The sequence below is a fragment of the Manis javanica genome, chromosome 1 (genome assembly GCF_040802235.1).
Source record: "Manis javanica isolate MJ-LG chromosome 1, MJ_LKY, whole genome shotgun sequence".
Taxonomy (NCBI): domain Eukaryota; kingdom Metazoa; phylum Chordata; class Mammalia; order Pholidota; family Manidae; genus Manis; species Manis javanica.
The window spans coordinates 4,875,323-4,894,777 of NC_133156.1; the positions used below are offsets into that span (position 1 = coordinate 4,875,323).

The 19,455-nt window shown below is 39.9% G+C and overlaps 1 protein-coding gene across 1 annotated transcript in view; it reads left to right on the top strand.

Moving 5' to 3' along the window:
- The window catches only part of LOC118971128 (protein furry homolog), a 157,946-nt gene that overhangs the window by 20,511 nt on the left and 117,980 nt on the right, over positions 1-19,455 (top strand). The window contains 1 exon segment of the mRNA XM_073235390.1: positions 4,221-4,274. Coding sequence (XP_073091491.1) covers positions 4,221-4,274 — 54 coding nt within the window.

Genomic DNA, 19,455 nt, shown 5'->3' on the forward strand with positions numbered 1-19,455 from the left:
ACCTTCAATAAATAAGTCTGATTGTATTGAGATAGAGAATAAGGACACATTTTCTTAAAAATAGAAAAGTGCACTGTTCTTACTGGTGAATGAGCCCATTATTTTCACCCTCCTCTGTTATTTCTATTTCTCCTTGATCTTTAAATAACAATGGGTATTTGCTATTTGAGGTATTGTTCATCAAACAATAGGTATTAATTTCACTTCACTACTTGTTTAATGTTCTTGGAGAGCCGGGAAGTCTTGAGTGTGCAGACCTTGGACTCACAGACATGGGGTTCCGCACAGCTGGACTCTTCCAGGTGCACTTCAAGCCGAGCCACACCTCTGCTGTTTTCTCCTCTCCAGCGGGGGTGGGGGGCCTGACTGGTCACTTCCCTGTGTTCAGCGGGCTCTCTTCCCGGCTGGAGCAAATTCACCTTCCTCCCCTCCTGTTCTCTCTCTCCTTCCTTCTTTGTCTCTCCCTTCCTTCTAGCCTTCAGTCTTTTGTTTCATCTCTGTTTTTCTGTTTTTCTCTTTGCTGTTTAGCCAGTGGGATAAAAAAGTAGATCATCCCAGGTCTACTTTTAAACCATAGATAAAATCTATGTTGATACAAAGACTATCTTGGCAGTGGTAAAATGTGATCTTGATTCTCTTTGCCCAAAGCTATCTTTCCAAATGCATGGGGACTAGTCAGTCATTTAACAGACCCTGGAAATAAGTTCCAACTATGAGCTAGGGGTATGGGGCGACAGACAAGTTACCACACAGTGGACATGCTACAAGAATAGATGCAAAGGTGTCTCTGCCAGGGAAAACTGGGGGAGGGCTTAGTCTTGCAAGTGACAATTAAACTAGGTGTTCAAAGAATAGGAAGTAAGACAGCATATTTGTAAAAATAGTTAAGAAAGGGTATGTAATTTTATTGAAGCACTGAATCCAAATTCTTGGCTGATAGTTGACGTTTGTGTATAGCAACAACTTGCCACATCAACTTTGTCTGCTAAAGAATGGAAGACTTGTGACCCATTATTTCCTTCACATGTATACAAATATGTGTAAGCACAAAATATGTTTACCAGCATTCCCACCCACTTACTAGTGGGAAAATATAACTTTCAGGCATGGAAAGTTCCAGGATATGGCTGGGGGAAGAGGGTCACCTTCCTTCCTGCACCATAGCAGGATCCTGCCTTCCGGATGGTAGTTAAAGAAGGTTCCCCAAATCCTGAGTTATTTGAAAGGTCTACAGATTCATATTTGTGCCAAGTAGTATTTTTTTGGATTAGCTTGTTGTTTTTATTGAAGTACAGTTGGTATATAATATTATATTAGTTTCAAGTATGCAACATAATGTTGACATTTATCTACATTATTAAATGCTTGCCCAACCAGTGTAGTTACTACATGGAAAGGTATTATAGTACTGTTAACTATATTCTCTATGCTGTACTTTCATCCCCATAAGTAATTTAAATAATTGGAGTTTTTGTGCCCCTTTAGCTCCTTCACCTATTTTACCCACCCTTCTCACCCCCTCCCTCATGGTAACCCCAGTCCCTTCTCTGTCTGTGAGTCTACTGATGTTTTGTTCATTTTGTTTTGTTTTTAGATAACTCATGTAAGTGAAACCATGTGGTATTTGTCTTTCTCTGCCTGGCTTATTTCACTTAGCATAATACCTCTAGGTCCAACCATGTTTTCACAAATGGCGGGATTTCTTTACTTTTTTATGGCTGCATAATATTCCATTGTACCACATTTTCTTTATTCATGTGTTGATGGACAACTTTGGTTGCTTCCATATCTTGGCTATTGCAAATAATGCAGTGATAAAGATAGGGGTGCATGTATCTTCTTGGTGGGAATGTAAACCTCAGTATGGAGGTTTCTCAAAAAACTAGAAATAGAAATACCATACAACCCAGTAATTCCACTTCTAGGAATTTACCCAAAGGAAACAAAATCTCTGATTCAAAAAGATATATGCAGGCATTATCTTTTGGCTGAGTAAATTATGGTGACCCATATAGATGTACTCCTTTTCTTCTAATGTATATAAAATAAACATTGTTGCTGTCATAGTACAAAGCCATTTAAAGTATCATTGAAGTCAAAGTATTAGCTCTCTGTCATGTATGTTTTAAACAACAGATGCTAAAGTAGAGTTGCTGTCTTGAGTGGATGGGATGGGCAGTGTGTTTTGTAGTTGGGAATTCCTTGAAAACTTTTGACATTAAAAGGGGACTTCATAAAACATGTAGTGGTGATGGTTAATCACCATTATGAATGTACCTAATACCACTGATTGTACACTTAAACATGGCTAACATGTTTATAAAAATGGCTAACATTATGTATATTTGGCCACAAGTAAAAAAGAAATGTATTTTAAAAATTTTAACTTACAACAAAACACATAAACACATGTGCAAATAAGGGGCTTTCATTTTTGAAGAAACAGGACATCGTTGGCCTAGAGCTTTTTTTTGTTTGGCCAGTTTTTAGCCATTTCCAAACAGTCTTCTGTGCTGTAACTCTGTGTGCTGAGAGGAACAGATGTAGGGGCCTGCATTTCCAGAGCTTGGAGTCCGGGATGGGGAGTAGCCCTCAGCTCCTCACTCATGAATGGGTGATTGTGTGGCCTGACGCTGCCCTGGGAGGGGACTTCACACTAGGGTTGGTGCTATGAAAGCAAGAGTAAGAGAGCTTTGCAGGCTGCAGTGGGTGGACAGCCCTGGTGTGGAGAGGACTCAGAGAAGGGGTCCCCTGAGGAAGTGACAGGGGGGCTGAACACTGAATAATGAGTGAGTATACACGACACTCTTAAGAGGTCGCTGGTGACTTCTGCCATCTCAGAACCTTTAAGGGAAGAACCACACATTCTTCAGCATTCCACCCATAGGTGGCATGTAACACGTTGTGAGCCCTCAGTGACTGCTGAGCGATGAATAAATAAAACATGGAGCAGAGATGTTTATACTGGGTTTGTTCCAAGGATGTTTTGGGACCTGGCACCACCTGGTCTCACTTCTTCAGAGCTCATATTTATATTTTAATTGGATTTAAAAAGAATCTTCACATATACAGGAAATGCTTTCCAATTTGAAGGCTGAATTTGTCATCTTGTATAATCAACCGAATCTGTTGTTTGTTCTCACCCACATTTTTGTATCTACTCTCCCACCAGTATGTTCTAGATAGTATACTTTGAAGAGAAAATGTCTGTTAGCTCTTAAGAGTGCAGTATTCTCTTTATTTTAGGTAAATACACATTTTGAAGTGGTATATTTTGCAAGTAAGACAGAGCAATTGATTCATATGGCTTTTGGTAAAACATCAGATACCCAAAATGAGTGCTGACCCCTTCACCCCCCACCATGTGCATATCTTTAAGAACAAAGGTTATATGTGGTGAGGTGGGGCTCACATCCATCTTTTGAGTCTTTTGAGGTGGAGGAGAAGATTGGGGAAATGAGGCAGGGGAAGGCTCTATATGATTGGCAAAATGTAAATGGAGTCTTTCTAGGACATCTACATTGGCTAAAATATAACTTACTACCATTTGATATATAACTTACTTGATTTCTATTCCTAAGCCAAATGTTGGATCAGTATTAGCTTCCATGCCAAAAAAAAAAGAAAAAGGTACAGATAAGGATAATTATAAAATGTCCTGTTGGAAAGTCAGTTAAGGCTTCCTAATGTAAACAAAGATGTGATGATCAGGAAATATTAGAATAGTAGTAGACCTTCGTCACCACCTGGATTATTTTTGCAGCGATTTGGATGTTTGAAATTCTCCAGTTCCACATAAGTAAAAACATCATAGATTGTCCCTCAACACCAGTCTAATAATTAGACCTTATTTTGATTCTAAATCTAGGGACTAAGGATAGCGTATCCCTTTCAACTAAAATTTTTCAAATGATTTCTGTAGTTTTCATTATAGGGTTTCCATTGAAAAGATAGAGCTGCTTACATCATCAGAACTTTAATGTTTCGGTCAAAGAGGTATATTTTAAGATGGATAAGAGGAATCATGGTGGTAACCTTCTAACAGCATATGCTATGGTCAGAATAGCTAAGGAGGAGTTTCTCACTTATTTAAAAACTGGCACCTCTTCATCCTATAAAGGGGGAAATAGATGAGAAAAATTCTAATGATAACGGCATGACTTGTATAATATTTAAGAATTTTCAATAATTATTCTTGTATATATTCTTTCTCTTTGTAGGAAAAGCCATTGACAAAATCTCTACAATGTGGAGAAGGCCCCCAGTTTGATCAAGTATGTGATATGTTATATATGTTATATACCAGTTTTTATTTATTCCCAAATGTGCAAAAGGCAATGGCTGGATACTCACTATTGCTGTGTTGGTGAACTTCCTTAAAGAAGATACAAGGATGTGATCTTAGAACTGAGTCTTGCAGCTTTTAGAGGTATGGTTTAGGGTCAACATAAAGTAGCTATCTGTTGATTTGGATTGGAAAGAACTAGAAAATGTGGGAATAATAGGACTAGGCTCTTGATTATTTCCTAAATCTTTGTATACCAGAAATAAAGAAACTAAGAAAAGGTGAAGGGACTTCCATTCAAAAATGTATTAAGATTCTTCAGATGACCATCTCTATGTACACTAGTTTATTCATGTTTTCTTCTAACATTTTTTGAGTACCTACTACTTGCTTGACACAGTGCTGCAAAATACAAAATCTAGGACAGGTTTTAGCCCTTTAAGAATCAACAATCCTATGAGAAAAAGCCCACCTAAATCATAACTCTAAAGTAGTAACATAGATTCTAACAGAAGATGTACTGAAGGAGCAAAACATTTAAGACAGAATATATACAAAGAAAGACCTTTGAAAATATATCAAGACTAGTAAAAGGACACCCAACTCCGAACAGCTGGTAATAAACATAGGCCATCAGGGTCTGGTGGACCCTGGCTCAGGAATTTCAGGAAGGCCTTGAGTATGTTTAAGGATGATGGATAACAGGACATCGGGGGAAGTCAGAGACAGGTTTGTATTGTTTCCTAAACTTCTGCAGTTAATGACAAAGAGGACAGCCTGTTCTTTAAAAAATCCTCTTAGTGCCACCGGCAGAGACAAAATACTGCTGGATGCACCGTGGCCTGCCCTGTGTGGTGGGGTGTTTATGGACTTATGTAGAACACATGGTGTATACACTTTCTGAGGGGCTTTGAAACCACCTAATATGGGATCAAGAGGAGAATTCTCCGGGTATTGAAGTCCAGACTTGTTCAATCCAAAAATGCAAGGACCTTCTATAGAGACAACATCCTCATTTTCTGTCAGCTGCTGAGGAACACCTCACAATTTCCTGCTCACGGCGGCTCGGGAGGCTGCTAGGGCCCTGGGTGCACACTCAGCTGCTGGAGAGCCAGCCGTGTTCTGGAATTCTCTTCCTCCTTCTGTGTCCTAGAGCTGGCTTCTCTAGTCATACCATCCCTAGTTGTTGTCACCCAGTGGGTGCCTGGGTGCTCAGAGACCCTGGGATGAATGTTTGGGGTTATTATTTTGGAAATGTGTCAAGTTGTGACTCCTTCTGTTCTCTTTAAGAATGTACATAGTTATCTGTCTTCCACAATTTTTCACTCTTATGTTATATTCTTTGTCTCTGTCTTCTTAGATTGGTCACTGCCCTTTCCTCAAAGAAAAAACAATGCTATTTTTCTCTGGCTTACTGTACCTCTTTCTTTGTTCTCTGAGAACTACTGCAAAACTGTAACATTGCCGATAATAGTCCCCTCAAATAATTTGGCTTGAACACAATTTCTTATGTTTTATTCAGCCCTCTATTTCTGCATTTCAGCACTGTGGAAAAAAGGTAGCCTTTGGAATTAGACAGACCTGGTTTTAAATCCCACCTTTGCCACTTAATTAGCTATAATACTTTCAATTTTACTATTCAGTATGTTGAAATGCAGAATCTCTGATCTAACAGAGATCTACTGAATCAGACTCTGCTGCTTAACAAGATCCCTGTGTGACCTATAAAGCTTGAGGAGCATGGCTCAGTGACACATCTCTGTTTTAAAGACACTTTAGGAGTGAATCATTAGTGAGATGGTCACTGAGAGCTTTCACACATAAGGTTATTCTCTGATCATTAAATCATAAATTTACACATGAACCATAAGAGAAGACAGCCTACAAAATCTATCTCATTTTAAAGAGATAGACTCCCAGGCCATATGGAAACTTGAGTGAAGTTGGTCCCCCTGGGCTCAATGAAAAAGTCAGCAGAGTCACCTTTGAAAGTGCCTGCCTACTGTTTTGACAGCAAATTATAGGAATTGTGGTTCCCTTGTCACTGTTACAAATGTATCAGGCTCTCTTAGTCCTTTGATATGAAATGGTCAAGTCATGTAATTCCCCTTGTTCTGATTCCAAGCAGTAGGCTTCACGCAGAGGTCTCTCTGTGGGAAAAGAACACACTAGTGGTTTTCCCATGAGTGAAGTAAACTCCATTGCTGTACTCATGGGAGCAGTAATAGCAGAAGTAACATTTATTTGATACTTACCATAGGAGAGGTGCTATGCTAAATACATCCTTAGAATAGCAAACAACTGGTCTCTGTTTAAAGAATTTTTTTTTTTATCAATTTCTTCCTTCTAAATGTGCCTGGAATGAATGATAGGCGATAGGGAGCTTGCCTTCTACTCTTTCAGTGCCTGATCCTGGGTGGCCTTGTTTATTTGTCCACTTAACAAGCCCTGGATTCATTTTTCTCCTTCTAGAAATAGAAGCCAAAAAAAAAAAAACACCATGTAATACTTCATAATTTACCAAGCCCCTTCTCACATATTGTATCACCTGACATCACTCAATCCTCCCACCAATCCCAAGAAATTATGATCATCACCATCATCTCTACATTACATTTCATGGAAATGCATCTCAGAGAGGTTGCCCAGCATTACAGGACTAGATCCTGAAGGTGCCAAGCCTGAGACGCACATGTTCTGAGTATCTGGCTTATGCTCTTTTCTTTGTAACATGCTTATATTTCTAAAAACTAAGTTGGTAAGAACTCAGAGGGGAGTTTTTAACAGGTAACAGATCTAAGATCCCGTATCAGTTAAGAATGGATTTGGCTGAAGATGACACATAAAAACAGTGGCTTGGGCAAGGTAGAACTCTATTTTGCACGTGCGTTCAGGACGTATTAAGAAAATCAGTCCAGTATCAGTAAATTATTTTTGTTTTCCTGTGATGGCTTACGTTCCGAAGGTTACCTCATGATCTAGTTTGGCTTCAAGAGCTCAGCCATTTGATCTGTCTTCCAGGCAGCAGAAAGGAGAAAAGGAGAAAGAATTATAGAAAAAAAACAAAAAACAAAATCCCCGGAGTGTCCCAACATTGCACACACCACTTCTACTTAAATCCAGTTGGCAAGATCTTCATCACCCAGCCACATATAGCTGTAAGAAAGACTGGGAAATTTTATTTTGGGCAACCATGTGTCCATCTGAAACTGATATTTTTGGTAACTAAGGAAGAAGAGTAGACCTGGGGCATTACCTGTCTGTATTAGATATATAGCCTGTTTGGCTTTGTTTTGTTTTGCCAAAATGCCCAGTAAAGAATACTACTTAGAGTTCTCTGCCTCTCTTTTTCCATCATGGAATTCTTGTAGAATTTGTCAATTTTCCAGTTTGAATTTAAATATACATGTACATTATTTAAAGGTTGATGCTTTGTGTTTCTTTCAATTTTCTTATGTATTTCTGTTGTATTTAATTGACTATTAGTTGAATATCTCTTAATTTAACCTAATTATAATCTAACCCTGTATAGAATAGACCTGGAAAAGAAGACCTATTATTTCATAAATGACAGGATGTCTAAACAGGATTTATAATTTGAGCTCAGTATTACTTGGAGAAAAATCATATTAGTAACTGCTTTACACACTGGAGAGTTAGGAATTTGTGCCCTCATTCTCACTTGCTACGAATTTCATGTATATGAACCTGACCCATTTCTACATAGCACCTACTATGTGATAATCATGTGCCAAGCATTATATACAGCTTGTGGAAATAACCAGGCCAGAAGCATGATGTATGCCCTGGGGTAGCCGGTGTGGGGGGCCTTTATTCCAGTGGGTGAGACAAAGAAGAAATATGTCATCAGATGAATTATAACCTCAGGCTAGTAGGTTAGCTCGCAGTGAAAGGACTAGGCATGGTGCAAGCCCCAGAGACCAAGCTTTACCTGTACTAGTGCGTCAGGGAGGGCTTCCAGTTCCACTAGTGAGAAAGTCATACAGGTTATGAGAATTAACATACACAGAAAAGATTTCCAACTGCATTTTGAAAATATACACTGCTGCTAATTTATTTTAAATGCCTTACTTTACTGTCAGGGCTTAGACAATAAAAGGAATGAAAAATTATCCTGTAATAAAGTTCTTTATCTTGGCAAACATTTAGTGTGTGTGTATATACATTCTGTATGGGACAAAAAGATGTAAGGATGCGGCCCCTGCATTCCAGAAGCTTCAGATGCAGAAAAGGATGATAGGGCAGAGCACAGACAGCTCTGACATGTGCCCATGTGTGTAAGAAATGCTACGTGGTTCAGACAGTAACTGCTGTGAGATGTCAGGAAACTGAAGGCATGCACGTCAGGGCCAAGTGACTAGAAAAATCTTTCCAGGAGAGGACATAGTTTATCAAGTGCCTAAAGCAAAAGAAGCAATAGGACTTTGCTGCATGTTGATGGTGAGAAGGATAGGAAATTACAGAAAAGGAATATTTTGTGCAAAGGACAGAAAACTGACAATAATATATTATTTTGCGGAACTGGTGAGTGGATCAATTTAGTTGGGGCAGAAGGTAGATATCGTTAAAGAATGATCTTAAAAAGAGGCAACATCGTGACTCTCAGAAAAATATAAAGTGAACATGTGTTCAAGGCTTTATTCAAGTCATTATTAATGAGGTGGTACAACCACTTCAGAAGAGAAACCAAATACACACCCATTTGTAAATCAGGAACGTGGAAATCAGTGCACAATCAGAGGCAAAACTGGCTTCTTCCACAGTGACAGTGGGGGAAAGGCAATTGGATTTCACTGGATGGAGCTTTTCCTGTAGACAAACAAGAATTATTTTGCATTGCTATCAGTTATCTACCATACAAATAGCTCAAAGGCATCAAAAGGTGCAGAGCCCCCATACTGTGAGAATCAGATAACCCCTAGAGAAGTGTGCTCTAAACAACTCAAAGTTTTGTACTGAAACACAAAGTTTTCCTGCAGTCTTGGAGTGTTAGGGAAGAGGTCAGAATATGGAAGATCTGAAGGACAGTGGGTAGGGCCTTATCTTACACAGGCCAGAATCCAAGTGATTCAGGTGGTGACGGGTGTTATCCCCGAGAAGCCGTGTTCATGGATGGAGAGATACTCGAGTTTTTTTTTACCCCCAAGAAGGGTTTCCCCTCTGGATTTGGGGGGGTGAGTGAATCACAGGAACCTTAACTATGTACAACTGTGTTGGCTGCTAAGCCACAGGGTGCTTGCAGAACTGTCTGACATCAGGTTTGCCCGCAGACCTTTGGCATACATTGTTTCAGTCTTTTGGGAGGGATGGGAAAGGATTTGGTTGGAAAAGGGTTGTTTGGGAATGTGCATGCCTGTTGTGCTCTAACAGTCAAAACTGAAGAGATGCTTGAAGTCTGGGGGCATTTGTGGAGTTTGGGTATTGATGAAGGTCTGAGGCTAAAAGGGCTCGAACTTAAACAGACCATGGGACTGGAGAGAAGGAATCGTTGTCAGGCAGATGCATCTGGGGAGGTCTCGCCCTGCACCCTCGGTGAGACCTCAGCCCAGATAGGGGAGGGTTCTTGACCCTGGTGGAGAAAGAATTCTGGACCAGGTCAGATGAGTGCAGGTACAGAAGGAATCCATTAAAGTGACAGCAGAAGCGAATGTCAGCAGGCGTCCAGGCAGTAGAAAGCAAGGAAGAACAAAGGGGGGAAAAGGAAGTTCATTGAACTCCTGCTCTACACAGTCGAGTGTCCACTTGAATCTGCACAGCATGGGAACTAAGTCCCCACCAGCCCAGGAGCTGGGGGAGCCACGGAGCACTGGATGGAGTGAGATTATGTTCTGAGAACTTCCCAAAGACAAAGAAAGGATATTTTTCATGCAGGCTACTAAAGAGTATGATCGTATAGCTGCAGTCCTGGCCAGGTCCCCCAGGTGATGGGAACTTGCAAACCCAAATCAGAGCTCTCAGTAGCCCTTCCCTATTTGTCTGAAGCAGAACAGAGAGAGTGAAGACTTGTGCTTAAGTCTAGAAAATAGAATGAAATAGCGAAGTCGCAAAGATGCTTACCACTGGAAGAGTGCAAAGACAAAAAATGCGGTAAATTGAGCAGTGAGAAGTCTTTATTTAAGGACAAATGTGCACACTCGAAGAAAGGGGAGTGTGGGCAACCTCAAAGGAGGCGCGCTTAAGGGTTTAGAGTTTGGGGTTTTATAGGGCCTTTTGGGTAAGGGTCATCATAAGGCATGATGTATACAAATAATTCATATTTCCTTTGAAGTTTGTCTTACAAATAGGGTTATTTATGGGACTGCGTGGGTCCAGATTTCAGCATTCTTTATCCACATAGGTTCATTTATACTTCAGAGATCTGTCTCCTGCCCTGGTTACAAAGTTATTTAATTGATTAAGGGGCTGGAAGAAAAGGAAAAACAGTACATAGATTAAGTTGAATAAACTGGGCCTTTTTCGCAGAGTAAATACATTTTACAATGGCATGACCCTTGTCCCATGTTCCTGCCTCAGAATAATTATAAGCAAAGTTATGTAAGAAGAATCAGTATGAGTTGAGAGAAGGAGAAATCAAGTGTAACTATAATTTTCAACTGTGATTTGGAACCATTTCCATTCAGTGCAGCAAACATTGAGTGCCTGAAGCATACTAGGATTTGTGCAAGGTTGGTCGGGGGGAGGGGTACACCAACAGAAAGATAGAATTCCTGCCCTCAAGGACTTCTCAAATCCTAGGAGGAAGACGGATATTTAAACAAATAGTCTGCAGTATAAATAATCTGCAAGGTAAGCTACAATCAAGGTATATTTCAAGTGCTGTGGGAGCCCAGGTAAGGGGGCAGTTAATGATGTAGGATGGCAGGCAGGTGCATCACAGACAGCAATCGGGGGGGGGGCAGTGACATTTTAAAGATACCTTTTATCCAGATGAACAAGGCGGGCTCAGTCACGGCAGAGAGAAGGACAAAGACGTTGCAGACGAGGACAGCAGAGTTCTGGGGAGCAGCCTGGGAAGGAGCTGGAGGGGGGCCTGGAACCCATTTGCTCCAACGGCTACTGAAGTACACTCAGGAGTCTGTGGACTGTTTTCTGCGGATAAGGAGTTCCCCAAGCAGAAGAATGCTGTGCCTGGGGAGAAGGTACAAATCAGTTTTACACGCTCCGCATTCTGATGAGGGTAGAACATCTCAGGAGAAATGCCTGAGCCTCATTCATTATGTTTCTGTTGAAGAAAAGATGAGAGCTTGGTTGTATCCATTCTTCACTTACATGTGGGCTCAACACTTTTTCCAGGATGGTTGAGGTTCCTGAGAGTCTGGCATGTAGAGAAGTTGGACTTAGAGTAACTGGTTTCGTTCAGCTGATTGATTCTGATTCCAGAATAGTTACTGTCTCAGGGTCCTTCCCGTTTGCTTTGGAGGGAGCTGCTGCCGGCAGCACACTTGGGGAGCCACACGTTCGCTACCTTCTCTTATGGAGCTAATGTAGGGCACGCACTGCTCAGCAGCCCCTGCAAGAAGGTGTTGTCAGGCATTGTGCTTACAACTGCTGGAGGCAGAAAAGCGTGGGAACACAAGCTAAGAAGAGGTCCTAATGGAGGCCCTGGTAGTTTATGCCTGGATAAGAGGGAGGGTTCTTTTCCACATTACACCTAAGAGCAACATTTATCAGCTCTGATAAATAAACTTCTGCCATTCATTCTAAGTCATTAACTTAGCTGATGAGCTTTATCAAAGTCAACACTTTTTGTCGGTGCTTCAGTTTCAGTATTTGGACCTGGGAGAGTGAACAAAGAAGCAGACATTTCTGAAGGTCATTATGTCCCCACACTTTGTAACATCTCATTTAGTCCTCGTAAAACCCAGCAGGGTGAGTGTTCCAAAGTCCGATTTTACTGCTGAAGACCCTGAGCGTCAGAGGAATGGCAGCACGCCCACGCTGATACCGCCAATAAAGGGCAAAACTGGACTTGAACCCAGGACTGTCTGATTTTCCCAATACACTAATGAAATCATGAAAACATGGTTTGGGAAGGCTCAGTCATCACATCAGGTGTTCTGACATTAACACTGCCGCTGCTGGCAATTCCATGTGACAAATTCTTTACTGGTTTCATTCCAGATAATCTGCTCCAACATTCAAGTAACTCCTGTTGGGCTTTTCTTCTAGATGTTACATGTTTATGTACTTCTGTGGAACCTTAGTTTTTTCATCTGCTAAAAATGCCATGTATAACCAGGAAACACATTGTAAAATAAATCTGTGTATCTGTAATAGAGCTAAGGTAGCTTTTTACCATCTTGGGTGGTAATAATTTTCCTGGAAAATTCTAATACTATAATTCATTGCAAATCTATTTAAAATGTATAAATGAAAAACACAAGCAATTAAGAGTAAAAACAAGTCAACTGGCATTGAATTCTTATCAACATTATTCAGTCTTTCTGATAACATTCCCTAATGGACCAAGATATTAAAATAAAATATGAATATCTTTTCCTAATTTGCAGGAAAAAATATATTTTAACATATAGATTTTTGTCATTTAAAATTTTTATCATAAGTTCTTAATGCTTTGGTGTTTGTCATCACTCAGCTTAGCAACAGGATGTTATATAATGGAGTAAAAAAACTTACATCTGAATTATTTAAATAAGTCAGTCTTTTGTGCTATTCTGTAGAGAGTACCCTGACCCCCCGGTGCTCAGCCATCTGAACTATTTGGAGAAATTAAACCATCAATGAAATTACTTGAAAACTGTTTATTAAATGTACCCCTTGTGACAAGTCAGCCTTATTACTGTAAAAGTGGAATGACTCCTCCAAATAATTATTCAAATATTTTTGTGTGAGGTTTCCTTCTTTGCATTCAGCAAGTATAATAAAATGCTTATGAAAAATTAATGTCTTAGCTACAGCATAAGGCACTGTCTCTTTTAGCCTATTTATACATAAATTGCCGAAATAAACATTAAGAAAACATTTGCAAAGTACATTTAGTATTCCTCTCTTTCCCCCCTGCAACGTAAAAGAAAACAGCGGTATGAAATAACTCTGTGATCCTGTGCACTTCTCCTCAAGCTGCAGAGCGCCCAAATCATCTAGGATGGAAGAATATGATCATTTAAATGCAACAAGAACATCTTTGTAAATGGGCCCACCCCCTTTCAACAGCAGCACAGAGCTGAACTTCATCTCACCATCGGCTCTGCTTCCCATAAATGAAGGAGTTGAGGAACCAAGAAGGCAGCTAGGCCTTCTTCCCTTCCTCAGCTTTGAGAGCCAGCTTTTGCAGAATCCACCCTTCCTTCCTGAAAGCCAGGACTCAAAGGGCAGGAACAGAGTGATGGAAAAAACACACAGACATTCCCATGCTGACCTTTCATCTCTTCTAAGACGTGCTCAGGGTATTTGCCATGGAAAGTATGCCCAGTAGATATAATACTAGGAATGGCTTCAGGATGACTTTACAATGGGTAGAAAAACATGATCATAGCCGAGGTTTGCAGAACACTTTTGGAGTTCTCTACAGAGAATGTGGGTGACACCTGAGTGAGGTGGCTGAGCACCATGTGCTATGCCCAGAGATGGTTAGCAGTCAGACATAGGTTTATATCACCTTTGAGAGTCTGTATAAATAATGCAGCATGTTAATGTCCCACATGAATATTTTTTTTTTTTAAATTTTTTTTTTAAATTTTTTTTAATTTTTATTTATTTATTTATTTTTTTTTTGAGAGGGCATCTCTCATATTTATTGATCAAATGGTTGTTAACAACAATAAAATTCAGTATAGGGGGGTCAATGCTCAATGTACAATCATTAATCCATCTCAAGCCTAATTCTCGTCAGTCTCCAATCTTCTGAAGCATAACGAACAAGTTCTTACATGGTGAACGAATTCTTACATAGTGAATAAATTCTTACATGGTGAACAGTACAAGGGCAGTCATCACAGAAACTTTCGGTTTTGATCATGCAATATGACCTATAAACAATCAGGTCAAATATGAATATTCGTTTGATTTTTGTACTTGATTTATATGTTGATCCCACATTTCTCCTATTATTATTATTATTTTTATTTTTAATAAAATGCTGAAGTGGTAGGTAGATGCAAGATAAAGGTAGAAAACATAGTTTAGTGCTGTAAGAAGGCAAATGTAGATGATCAGATGATCAGGTGTGTGCCTATGGACTAAGTATTAATCCAGGCTAGACAAGGGCAGCAAGACATCCATGGATGCAGAAGATTTCTCTCAAAGCAGGGGGGGTGAGGTTCTGAGCCTCACCTCTGTTGATCCCCAAATTCTCACCTGATGGCCCCCCTGCAACTGTGCCTGCGACTATTAGGTTGTTCCTCCCTTGAGGAATCTTACCCGTCTCTGGCTAACCAGTCATCTTCCGGGGCCATACAGGGAAATGTAAAGTTGGTAAGTGAGAGAGAAGCCATATTGTTTGCAAAGGTTAGCTTTTTACTTCTTTGCAGATTTATGCCCTGTGGCTTCTATGCCCAGCACTTGTCTCGAGGTATCTTTACCACCTGGAGGAATTATGATACTCGGTAAATTCGATCTGAGGCACGAATTCTATTTAAGGGTTGTAATTAGGAAGGAAGAAGAAAAGCTATAGATGTAGCATATGAAGGAAACTTGGGAGGATTGATTATTTCTTTGACATATCTTCTTGTATAGTACCTTAAGTATGTATAGGTTTTAAACTACTAACTAATTTGCACACACATATTAACATAATAGGAATACGGTGACATAAACAAAGCAAATCTATAATTACCAGCCATCTCCAGTGAAGCCAAGAAAACCATTTAGGCACCCTAGGCATTTGTGAAAATTTATCTATGATATGATGGATATTTTCCAACTGTACTTGAACCATCAGACAAATTAAAGCAGCCCATTTCTGGGATCTGTTCACATCCCATATGTTCTTTTAACCATAGATAGTCTATAGTCATGAGATTTTGGGGTGCTACAACTTGCACCCCTCCCAACCCCTGGTTGAGTTCCAACAGTACAGATCCAGTCAAATTCGTTGTCTCACTGTATGCACATGCCAGCCTAGACATCTCCCTCCTCCTTCTTATGGCAAGTCCAGGAGACGGTGGGCTGGATGCAGCCACAACCGCAGCATCGTCCGGATCCCTGTGGAGGCTTTTTGATGATCATCCCCCGGCACGAGTCCTCCAGAGAGTGCTGATGCCGGAAGCTCCTCCTCATATCGTATCTTAGTTCATTTTCTGGGTATCCAAGCTAGGCCTTGATCTTCTGCGTAGAAACAAACAGACCCTTTGCCCACACTTTGACATGCCCTCTATACCACTGTGCAGAACTCATTGGAGGTCAGCACACAGGAACTGCTTTTTTTTTTTTTTTTTAATTAAGAGAAAGGAATATTATCAGCAAAGAGTACCTCCATAGCTGATCATCTGACACCCTTTAAGTGATCAACATTAAGGATATTTAAAGCATGCGTTGATCTTTGATTTACCAATAATTTTATCCTGTTAATGAGTAATCCCCCTTTTCTTTCTTTCTTTCTTTTTTTTTTTTTTTTAATTTTTAATCTACACTTACCTGAAGAATACTATGTTTACTATGCTCTCCCCTATATCAGGTCCCCCCTAACAACCACATTACGGTTACTGTCCATCAGCTTAGCAAAATGTGGTAGAGTCACTACTTGTCCTCTCTGTGTTGTGCAGCCCACCCTCCCCTTTCTCCCTCCCCCCCATGCATGCTAATCTTAATACCCCCCTTCTTCTTCCCCCCCCTTATCCCTCCCTGTCCACCCATCCTCCCCAGTTCCTTTCCCTTTGGTACCTGTTAGTCCATTTTTGGGTTCTGTAATTCTGCTGCTGTTTTGTTCCTTCAGTTTTTCCTTTGTTCCTATACTCCTCAGATGAGTGAAATCATTTGGTATTTCTCTTTCTCCGCTTGGCTTATTTCACTGAGCATAATACTCTCCAGCTCCATCCATGTTGCTGCAAATGGTTGGATTTTTCCACTTCTTATGGCTGAGTAGTATTCCATTGTGTATATGTACCACATCTTCTTTATCCATTCATCTACAGATGGACATTTAGGTTGCTTCCAATTCTTGGCTATTGTAAATAGTGCTGCGATAAACATAGGAGTGCATCTGTCTTTCTCAAACTTGATTGCTGCGTTCTTAGGGTAAATTCCTAGGAGTGGAATTCCTGGGTCAAATGGTAGGTCTGTTTTGAGCATTTTGATGCACCTCCATACTGCTTTCCACAATGGTTGAACTAATTTACATTCCCACCAGCAGTGTAGGAGGGTTCCCCTTTCTCCACAGCCTCGCCAACATTTGTTGTTGTTTGTCTTTTGGATGGCAGCTATCCTTACTGGTGTGAGGTGATACCTCATTGTAGTTTTAATTTGCATTTCTCTGATAATTAGCGATGTGGAGCATCTTTTCATGTGTCTCTTGGCCATCTGTATTTCTTTTTTGGAGAACTGTCTGTTCAGTTCCTCTGCCCATTTTTTAATTGGGTTATTGTTTTTTGTTTGTTGAGGCGTGTGAGCTCTTTATATATTCTGGACGTCAAGCCTTTATCAGATCTGTCATTTTCAAATATATTCTCCCATACTGTAGGGTTCCTTTTTGTTCTATTGATGGTGTCTTTCGCTGTACAGAAGCTTTTCAGCTTAATGTAGTCCCACTTGCTCATTTTTGCTGTTGTTTTCCTTGCCCGGGGAGATATGTTCAAGAAGAGATCACTCATGTTTATGTCTAAGAGGTTTTTGCCTATGTTTTTTTCCAAGAGTTTAATGGTTTCGTGACTTACATTCAGGTCTTTGATCCATTTTGAGTTTACCTTTGTATATGGGGTTAGACAATGGTCCAGTTTCATTCTCCTACATGTAGCTGTCCAGTTTTGCCAGCACCATCTGTTGAAGAGACTGTCATTTTGCCATTGTATGTCCATGGCTCCTTTATCAAATATTAATTGACCATATATGTTTGGGTTAATTTCTGGGGTCTCTAATCTGTTCCACTGGTCTGTGGCTCTGTTCTTGTGCCAGTACCAAATTGTCTTGATTACTATGGCTTTGTAGTAGAGCTTGAAGTTGGGGAGTGAGATCCCCCCTACTTTATTCTTCTTTTTCAGGATTGCTTTGGCTATTCGGGGTCTTTGGTGTTTCCATATGAATTTTTGAATTATTTGTTCCAATTCATTGAAGAATGTTGCTGGTAATTTGAGAGGGATTGCATCAAATTTGTATATTGCTTTCGGCAGGATGGCCATTTTGACGATATTAATTCTTCCTAGCCATGAGCATGGGATGAGTTTCCATTTATTAGTGTCCCCTTTAATTTCTCTTAAGAGTGACTTGTAGTTTTCAGAGTATAAGTCTTTCACTTCCTTGGTTAGGTTTATTCCTAGGTATTTTATTCTTTTTGATGCAATGGTGAATGGAATTGTTTTCCTGATTTCTCTTTCTATTGATTCGTTGTTAGTGTATAGGAAAGCTACAGATTTCTGTGTGTTGATTTTGTATCCTGCAACTTTGCTGTATTCCGATATCAGTTCTAGTAGTTTTGGAGTGGAGTCTTTAGGATTTTTTATGTACAGTATCATATCATCTGCAAATAGTGACAGTTTAACTTCTTCTTTACCAATCTGGATTCCTTGTATTTCTTTGTTTTGTCTGATTGCCGTGGCTAGGACCTCCAGTACTATGTTAAATAACAGTGGGGAGAGTGGGCATCCCTGTCTGGTTCCCGATCTCAGTGGAAATGCTTTCAGCTTCTCGCTGTTCAGTATAATGCTGGCTGTGGGTTTATCATATATGGCCTTTATTATGTTGAGGTACTTGCCCTCTATTCCCATTTTGCTGAGAGTTTTTATCATGAATGGATGTTGAATTTTGTCAAATGCTTTTTCAGCATCTATGGAGATGATCATGTGGTTTTTGTCTTTCTTTTTGTTGATGTGGTAGATGATGTTGATGGATTTTCGAATGTTGTACCATCCTTGCATCCCTGGGATGAACCCCACTTGGTCACATGAATATTTTTAAGGAATTTTTTTATTTTAGAATAGTGTGGGATTTTTTAGAAAATTTGCAAAGATGGCACAGGCAGCTGTTTTCCCTGTTGACACATTACTGTGCTGTACTGGTCACAATTAAGAAGCCAACAGTGGTACACTGTTATTAACTAAACTCTGTATTTCATTTGACTTTCTCTAATATCTCTTCTTTGTTCCAGAATACTGTCTAGGATTCCACATTACAGTCACTCATCCTGTCTCCTTAAGCCTTGTCCAGACTTACACAAGTATTTTTAAATGATTGAAATATAATAGTAAATGCGTTGAGATTTTATGACATATGCAATAATTAAGACAATTAACCCATGGTCAGGGACTTTGAATTCTGATCCCTTTTTCCCCCGTGGAAGGAAACCCCTTCACTTCCCAATTCAAGATAGGTTAGATGGTAGTGGCTTAAGGAAATATCCTTTTTTGTGCCATGGTACCTTTAGAGAGAACTAGTAAATTACCCCCTGGACACATCATAATTAGCTTTCCTTCAAGAGTGCTGCTGTTATATCCACAGGAACAACAGGAAAATGTGTTGTGACTGTGGATATTACAGTGCTTTGGGTGAAGCCCCTTAAAAAATAGATATTTTTCAATTTAAAAACACCTAATGGTAACTAGGTTCACAGGACAGGAAAAATGCAATAGCTTATTTATTTTTAACGTATTAACCCATAACTAAAGATAATGTACAATTTTGTATATGTATGGACAACCATAATTATTAGGAGACAGAGCCTGATATAAGGCTATCGAGAAATAGAATCTGAGGAAAAAGCAATAATTGTTATGCATAATCTTAGAGCTTCTTTTAAAGGTGAAGGTGGCAGGTACTGTTGACATGAAGCACATTAGTTCTGTTGTTCTCATTTCCTGCTTTCTGAAAAGGAGTTAAGGCTTGCCTGTTTAACTGCAGGAGTATTTCCAGTTGACTAAGGTTTTCCATTCTTCTGCCACCACCCCAGCTCAGGCCACAATCACTGCCTTCCTGCCTGGAGCTGTGGAAGGAACCTCACTTGAGTCAAGCATGTATGAGTACATTCTTAACACCACCTCTAT